General features: G+C 37.2%; 1 protein-coding gene across 10 annotated transcripts in view; it reads left to right on the plus strand.

Annotated features, from left to right (window-relative positions):
- LOC109543867 (nuclear receptor coactivator 2) overlaps positions 1-8,892 on the plus strand; it is a 236,614-nt gene that overhangs the window by 151,912 nt on the left and 75,810 nt on the right. For 9 of the 10 annotated variants that reach the window (XM_048662514.1, XM_048662512.1, XM_048662517.1 and 6 more), the window contains 4 exons: positions 7,096-7,267; positions 7,334-7,480; positions 7,542-7,784; positions 7,844-8,313. In XM_048662514.1, the coding sequence (XP_048518471.1) occupies positions 7,096-7,267; positions 7,334-7,480; positions 7,542-7,784; positions 7,844-8,313 (1,032 nt within the window). The remainder of the gene's footprint in view (positions 1-7,095; positions 7,268-7,333; positions 7,481-7,541; positions 7,785-7,843; positions 8,314-8,892) is intronic. The other variant, XM_048662510.1, reaches the window with a different exon arrangement.

Consider the following 8,892-nt stretch of genomic DNA (forward strand, 5'->3'; position numbering starts at 1 on the left):
TTTCTTTAGCGTTCATTTGTTTTACTTTTACGCACGGACTTTACCGCACAGTGTGCGACAAAGTAAATGTGACACTTTGAACTTGCCACTGTCATTATATATTTTTTAGTATTTTTATTTAAAAATAACCGAAATGCTTTTTTAAGGAATTACTTACGTAGGTTTATCAACAAATATTGATCCTATTTTCAAGTTTACTTACAATTTGTAAATTATACCTGTGTTACAAGTTCAGTCTCATAATCGTTTTAATGGCCTACTTATCTACTTTTGCGATGTTGTCACACGTAAAACACGATCTTTTTAAGAAGCGCAAATGTCATGCAGAGTATGCAACATGCATACACCAACCCAAGACCACAGGTGTTTCAAGTTGAAAAAGTACTTAAACTTCAACAAACTTCAAAACATGACATTTCAAAAAATGACATTGCCACAAAATTTTAAATATGAATTCGATGCATTTTATTATTCGTGTAATCTTTCATTCGAATAAAAAATAGTATTCGATACGCGGGCGAAAATTTGTTTTTCGAACTCCTGACGGATTGACACACGTCAAACGCCGTCGTCGTTCGAAAAACGACATTTTTCGCCCTTGTATCGAAAACTACTATTATTGCCTCTGCCAATGCGTTTTTCATCTTCTCATTCGTTTTATATTGCGGTTCGTTCATTTCATCTGTCAGCAACTGATGGGTTTCGTTCATGTTCTTCGGTCTTTCATTTCGTTCTTCACCTTCTATGAGTTGGTGGATTTTAATCAGTTTCATCCACTGGTGAGGTGTTTTAAACTTTTTACAGTCGCTGTCGATTTTTTTAAGCGCTCTTCGTTTAAAGCTGTGGAAGATTATCTGCTGCTTCTTCGGGGCCAAAAGAGCCGAAGAAATAAAATAGAACGTGATAGACTAGACATTGCCCAACCTAATTCCTCTCAAATTCGATATTAATCCGTCGAATGCGCTCATGTTGAAGTGCAACGTGCAAGACGAGCTTCTTTTGTATGTTCCCCACTTGGATTGTTGAAAAATGTCGGCCTAGTGAAAAGTGCTGATGTCGCTTTTTTGGCGTGGACGTGCGCTTTTGTCATCGCTTTTTGGATAATAATTATTGAGACGCATGCAGGCAGTCGATGTGTTATCGCGATAGTCAACTGCAAAATCAGTAGTTTCCGTTCGCGGCTGCCGTGGTGTTGTTCAGTTTTTCCGCCATTTCCATCCGACACCAATTTTCCGCGCTCGCAATGGAAGCACCTGAAGACAAGACGGACAATGTGGTGGCATCTTCGACGTGAGTTCTCTTTGCATTTTTTGGTGGAATGATTAGGTTCGGTCTAACAACCTGATATCGGGTTCCATTATCTTTTTAATACCAAAACAAACCTTAAAGCCAGATGTTTGTCTTTTTTTTCTGAATAGCTCGCGTTCCCCAACCGCAGACGAACAATGGCGGCAGCTGCCATCTACCTGGTAGACAACGTCTTCTTTTTTATTTTGTCTGATATAAAACCCACAATTTCTGCTTGTGCCTCACATGTGTCGTCCCCGATCAGTTGCCATTCTGGCTGAATTTCTTCACTTTTCGAGGATTTCGGCCATAATGCCCCAAAACTGCATAGTAGAGGAATAGTTCCGCTCACCTGTTTATACCAGGTGACAATTTACGCGATTCTTCGACGTGTCTGCGGTTCTGTGCCAGATACAAAAGTCCATGCAACGTGGCCTGTAAATCTTCAACTTCCTCTCGTTTGCCGCTTTCAATCAGCGACTTTTTCCGGTTCCTCTATGCAAATTTTTCAATCACTGTTCAAATGGATGGTTTTTGAGAACAGCCAAAGCAACATTTTGCTTGATTTTTTTACATCGTCGCCATTTACTTTGTCCGTCTTTTTTAGCTGTGTTTCAACAACTAGGATTCGTTTTTGTTCGATTTGTACTATTTCGGAGCATATATTTTAATTTCTTCCTTTGGCTTCGGTGTTTCTATAGTCTTTTGATTATTATTTTTCCTTTGTATCATATTCTGCTGTTGTGGCTGGTCTTTCCACGGTTGTTTTTACTTGTGTCAATTATTTGCTGCTTTTACATTATCTTTATTGTCGTTTTTCATTTTGCTCATCATCAGCTGCTTCATTTTTCGATGATCTTTTTATTGTCGCTTTCCGCTTCCACAATATTTTGATTATCGTTTTTAAATTCTTCCACTTACTATTGTTTTAGGTTATTTTTTCATTGTCGTTTCTCATTCTATTTATTCTCTACTGTGTTTTAACGATCTGTCCAATGTCGTTTTGCATTCCGTTGGTTGTCAACTGTATTTTGATCATCTTTTCATTGTATTGATTTTCTACTGTTTTTAGATATCTTCTCATTGTCATTGATTATTTTCTGTCTCATCAAATCCATTTTTCTCGCTTCTCATTTTGTGCATGTCTTTCGCGTCCATCACTTCTTAACTTTGTAACAGTTTATCATGCTTCTTTGACTTTTATTTCATCAATTTATCTTTACTTGCTTTGTCTTTACATTATTTACTGTCTTTGTAATGAACTTCGGTGATTTTTCGATTGCCGTTCACCATTTCGTCGGTTCTATACTGATTTGATATAATTTTTTCATTGCAACTGTGTTTTAACCATTTTCCCATTGTTATTCTTCATTTTATTGAATTGAATCTTCTACTGCCTGCTGGACGTTTTCGCAGTAATTTTTTATTTCAGTTCATAATTTTTGATTTCGTCTATTTTCTCTCGACCTTAAACGATTTCATTTCTGTTTACTTTTCTACAGTATTTACATGATCTTTCAATGTCGTTTTTCACCCCGTCCATCATCAACTCTTTTTAAATTGTCTTTGTTTATTTTGTTAATTTTTGACCATTTTGATTGGATAATTCCCTGTAGTTTTCATTTGGGCTTTCATCGGTATGTGATTTGGTGATCTGTTGATTGAATCCTTTCATTCCGTCTTTTTTCCTCTTGTTTTTTTCGATGGTCAGTTTACTGTCGTTTCTCATTGCATCACTTTTTACTGTTTTATCTAATATTGACTGCGTTTCAATTACTTTTTTAGTGTTATTTTCGGTTGCGTCCTTTTCTACTGCCTTTAAAAGGGTTGTAGATATTTCCGTTGTCGTTTTTTCTTCGTTCATCATCAGTGATGTTTCGTTGATCCTTTAATTATCGCTTTTCGGTTTACTTGCTACTGACTTTCTTTTTCTCAGATAAGGTTTTTGTGCGCTCTGGTTTTTTTATTTCGTCCATTATCAATAATCTTTTGGTTATGTTTCTCCATCCTTTTCTTTTCTGTTCTCTACACAATATTTTCGGTATAGTTTTTCGTTTTCACTATTATGATATTTAAGATCTTGCCTTTATTGTTATTCGTAACTTCTACTTTACTGTTTTTCAATCAATTTTTTATTGTCGTTTTGACTCAGTTTTGTACTTCCGTACTTTCGTTGATTTTCTGCTGTCTTTCGTTGCTTTTTCATGGTGGCTTTTTCTTGCGTCCATTTATTAGTGTTTTCAGCTGAACTTTTTATTGTCGTTTTTCACTTTGTTGATCATCAGCTGCGCTTCGTTGATTTCGTGTCTCATTTCGTTCATTTTCTATGAGGTAAATCTTGGCTATTTGTTTGTCGCTTTCTGCTTCTATGGTCGACCATTTGCTGTCATTGATTTGATAAAATTTTGTTTATTTTAGCGCCATTTAGCCGTTTTAGCCCTTTTCTTCTTGCTGTGTTTTCGTGGCTWTTTCATTGTCGTTCCTTATTCGGATCATTATTTATCATATACTGTGTTTCGATGATTTATCGACTTTCGCTWTTGATCTCGTCCATTTTCTACTGGTTTTAGATGATTTTTCCATCATTAACTGTGTTTTAACGAACTTATCATTGTCCTTGATCATTTTGTTTCTATTCTCGATTCCTTTTTTTTTATTTCATTTTTATTGTCGTTTATTTTGTGGTCAAACATTCGYGATCGTTAATGTGCACAATTTTATTTATATTTTGCTATTAAATTGCCCCTATATTAYTTRCTCTGTTTTCAAGGCTTTTTCTTTGTCTTTCTTTAATAWTATCATTTTCTGTCTTTCAGTGATCGTTTTCTCATTTCGTKCATTATCSAGGGACTTTCGATGATTATWCRCTTTGCTCATTTTCYACTGCTTTTAGATGGGTTTTCCATTGTTGTTGTTCACAATCAAATGTGTTTTMATTTTTTGCTCACTTTCATGTCCATCACTTTTCCATTTTTCYAAATTTTTTCGTGCTTGTTATATTGCTATATCGTATAAGTTTTATCGTGCTTGTTATATTGCCATTCCATAATTTGTTTATTATCATCTTTTGTCTTTTATTTTATCAATTTATCATTGTTTGMTTGTCTTCCTTCATTCGATCCATMATTTTCTTCAGCCTTTTCTTCGATCAATCCWATTTTTATTTTGGTTTTGTGACTTGTTTTGTAATTGATTTACGGTCGTTGAATTTGATCCATTATTTATTCAAATATTGTCTCCATTTAGTCTGTCGTCTTTTACCTTTTTGCCGTGTTTGGATGGTATGTTTCGTTGTCGATCTTTATTTGGTTCATCATTTGCTGTCTGTGGTTGATCGTTTTCTTGTCGGTTTTATTTCCCCTCATTGTCCACTTTTTTACTGTCCTATTTTTTYCAAATTGAACTGCGTGTTGAYAATATTTAATTGCYTTTTTCAATGTGTACTGCATCTTTTGATTTTCATTTCATTGTCCATTGTTTTATAACTTTGACTTGACTTAACCAATTTGTCATTGCTTGCTTTGTCTTTTTTCATTTGAGCCATGATCTTCTTCAGCTTTCTTTTCAGTTATCTTTTTATTGTCTTTGTTTCTGTGCTCAACCATTTACGGTTGTTGATTTTATCCATTTTTTTACATTGTCTCCATTTAGTTTGTCCCTTATCTTTTTGCTGTGTTTGGATGACTTTTTAATTCTCGTTTTTTATTTGGTTCATCATTTACTGTCTTCGGTTGACCGTTTTCTTGCCGATTTTAATTCCCCTCATTGTCCAGTTTTTACTGTCTTATTTTTCCCAAATTGAACTGCGTTTTGATGAGATTTTAGTGACTCTCAATGCGTACTCCATTTTTTAATTTTCATTTTATTGTGCAATTTTTTATGACTTTGACTTCATCAATTTGTCATTGTTTGCTTTGTCTTCTTTCATTTGAGCCATGATCTTCAGCTTTCTTTTCAGTCATCTTTTTATTGTCTTTTTCTTTGCTCGACCATTTACGGTTGTTGATTTTCTCCATTTTTTTACATTGTCTCCATTTAGTTTGTCCCTTATCTTTTTGCTGTGTTTGGATGACTTTTTAATTCCCGTTTTTTATTTGGTTCATCATTTACTGTCTTCGGTTGACCGTTTTCTTGTCGATTTTATTACCCCTCATTGTCCAGTTTTGACTGTCTTATTTTTCCCAAATTGAACTGCGTTTTGATAAGATTTTAGTGCCTCTTTCAATGCGTACTGCATCTTTTGATTTTCATTTCGTTGTGCATTTTTTTATGACTTTGACTTCATCAATTTGTCATTGTTTGCTTTGTCTTCTTTCATTTGAGAAATGATCTTCAGCTTTCTTTTCAGTCATCTTTTCATTGTCTTTTTCTGTGCTCAACCATTTACGGTTGTTGATTTTATCCATTTTTTACATTGTCTGCATTTAGTTTGTTCCTTATCTTTTTGCTGTGTTTGGATGAGTTTTTCATTCTCGTTCTTTATTTGGTTCATCATTTACTGTCTTCGGTTGACCGTTTTCTTGTCGATTTTATTTCCCCTCATTGTCCAGTTTTTACTGTCTTATTTTTCCCAAATTGAACTGCGTTTTGATAAGATTTTAGTGCCTCTTTCACTGCGTACTGCATCTTTTAAATTTCATTTCATTGTGGATTTTTTTATGACTTTGACTTCATCAATTTGTGATTGCTTGCTTTATCTTCCTCAGCTTTCTTTTCAGCCTTTTTTCATTTGAGCCATGATCTTGTTCAGCTTTCTTTTCAGTCATATTGTTATTCTCCCATTTTTTACATTGTCTCCATTTAGTTTGTTCCTTATCTTTTTGCTGTATTTGGATGTTTTTTTCATTGTCGTTCTTTATTTGGTTCATCATCTGCTGTCTTCGGTTGATCGTTTTCTTGTCGAATTTGTTTCCCCGCATTGTCCACTTTTTACTGTCTTATTTTTCCCAAATTGAACTGCGGTTTGATAAGATTTTATAGCCTCTTTCAATGTGTCCAACATCTTTAAATGTTCATTTCCTTGTCAGGTTTTTATGACTTTGACTTCATTGTTTGAATAGTCTTCTTTCATTTGAGCCTTCATCTTCAGCTTTCTCTTGAATCAACTTTTTATTGACGGTTTTTTGCTTTGCTCAACTATTTACGGGTGTTGATTTTCTCAATTTTTGTTAGATTGTCGCATTTTAGTTTGTTTTTGCATCTTTTCATTGTCTTTCTTTATTTACATCATTAATGACTGTCTTGAGATGTCGGCTTTCTTATTTCGTTTATTTTCTAAGGAATCTCGACTGTCTTTTATCATCTCGTCCATTTTCTGTTGCTTTTTTCCATTGGCATTGTTCATTTTGTGCACCATTAAATGCGTTTCGATGAGTGGATTTTTATTGTCGCTTTTTTTTTGTTCATTTCCTGCTGCCCTGCTGCTGGCTTTTCGTTTCATCAGTTATTTTCACCTTCTTCGCCTTGCAATTTTCTAACGTTTCATCGTCAAAATGTGGGTTATTGTGATGCGTTTGGCGCTGTAAAAATTGAGCTTTTAGCGAAAGACTTTTTCACAATCACCCGTACATGAACTAACGGAAAACCGCCTTCAAATGTTCATTATACAGTGTGATTGATTCACCATTTAAAGCACCGAAAAAGTGAAAACTTCTGCGTCCGAACCAAGTGCACAACAGTCACAACAATGTATACATTCGAGTGGCCTCATATAATGAAGACATTTATCGCGGTAATTAAGCGGGCAGATGGAAGAAGAATTCGGCCAAAGATCCAGTGGCGTGCCGCTAAGATTTCGTTCTTTTGCAGCAACAAGTGCAACAATGAAAAGCGACGCCGAGAGCAAGAAAACATCTACATAGAGGAGCTGGCCGAGCTGATTTCCGCCAATTTTGCGGACATGAGCTCGCTCTCCGTCAAGCCGGACAAGTGTGCCATCCTGCAAGAAACGGTCAATCAAATACGCCGCATCAAGCAACAGGTAAGGAGAAAAGGGTGGTTTGATGGGGCGCAGCCAAATCTAAAGGGGACATAAAACGAATAACAGGACTCCGCCAATCAACAGAACGCCGATCCTGTGCAGCAGGGCGAAGTCTCCTCGTCGCGGCCCACAATCCTCTCCAACGAGATCTACGGGCCGCTGCTTCTAGAGGCCTTGGAGGGCTTCCTCTTCGTGATAAACAGCGAGGGAAGGGTGAGTCCATCGGTCACTTCTGCTCGGGAGTACCGGTGTCTTAACGGTTTGTGCAATGCAGGTAGAGCATGTGACGGAGAACGTGGACACCTACCTGCGATACACCAAGGAGGATCTCATAGGGAAGAGCATCTACAATTTTATGCACCTGGGCGATCACACGAAGTTCCATTCCAATCTTCTGCCGATGACCATCGAGTGGGGCAACGAGCTGCAAGCGCCCACCCGATCCAAATCCATCGATGTTCGATTGCTGATCAAGCCGGATGATCTGGATGAGACGCTAGAGCAGAAGAGTCAAAGAGTACGTGCGTCCAATCGGGCACTTGCGTGTAGGTTTAACGGGTTTGATTGGTCGTTTAGGAGGCCTGCTACGAGTTGATGCACATCTCCTCCACCCTGCTACGGGATCAGCTGTCCGTATCTGAGGACGACGGAAGCGACAACGGACCCTGCCTGCTTTGCGTGGCCAGCAGGATTTCGCAGCGTGAAAAGGGGGCGTGCTACTTCGAACAGTTCACCACCAAACTTGACACGTCGGGCAAAATCATCTGCGTGGACACTTCGGGCGTTTCCGAGCCGATTTCGCAATTGCTGCGCAAAGACTTCAAGGGTCGCGTGCTGCGCGACTTTGTGCCCGCTCAGGACGTTCACAAGATCACCGCGCATATCAAAGAGACGCTCAATTCGGGTTCCTCAATCAGTTCGGTCTATCGCATCCAGGTGGCTCCCGATAAGTTAGTGACCGTACAGACTAAGTCCAAGTTTTTCAAGACGAACCCACACAGCAGCTGTGATACGGACTTTATTATGGCCACTCACTCGATTATCAGGTGAGTTTTGCTTCGTTTTCACTGTTTCAACAGCTCAAAGATTTGTGCAAATTTATTTTTCAGCTGGTTTTTCTTCGGAAATTTCACTTTGTCGTACAAAGTTGGTCTAAACACCACAAACGTGTTTTTCTCGCTAACTAAACGCGCTAAGTATATTTTCAACTCAAAATCGTCGTTTTTGTTGGAATTTGGGAAGTTTTGTGCAAATTTATTTTTCAGCTGGTTTTTCTTCGGAAATTTCACTTTGTCGTACAAAGTTGGTGTAAACTTCACAAACGTGTTTTTCTCGCTAACTAAACGCACTAAGTATCTTTTCAGCTCAAAATCGTCGTTTTTGTTGGAATTTAGGAAGTTTTGTGCAAATTTATTTTTCAGCTGGTTTCTCTTCGCAAATTTAACTTTGTCGTACAAAGTTGGTCTAAACATCACAAACGTGTTTTTCTCGCTAACTAAACGCGCTAAGTATCTTTTCAGCTCAAAATTATCGTTTTTGTTGGAATTTGGGAAGTTTTGTGCAAATTTATTTTTCAGCTGGTTTCTCTTCGGAAATTTAACTTTGTCGTACAAAGTTGGTCTAAA

The sequence above is a fragment of the Dendroctonus ponderosae genome, unplaced genomic scaffold (assembly GCF_020466585.1).
Source record: "Dendroctonus ponderosae isolate FM_Combo_2020 unplaced genomic scaffold, Dpon_F_20191213v2 Dpon_F_20191213_11, whole genome shotgun sequence".
In the NCBI taxonomy this organism is placed as follows: Eukaryota; Metazoa; Arthropoda; class Insecta; order Coleoptera; family Curculionidae; genus Dendroctonus; species Dendroctonus ponderosae.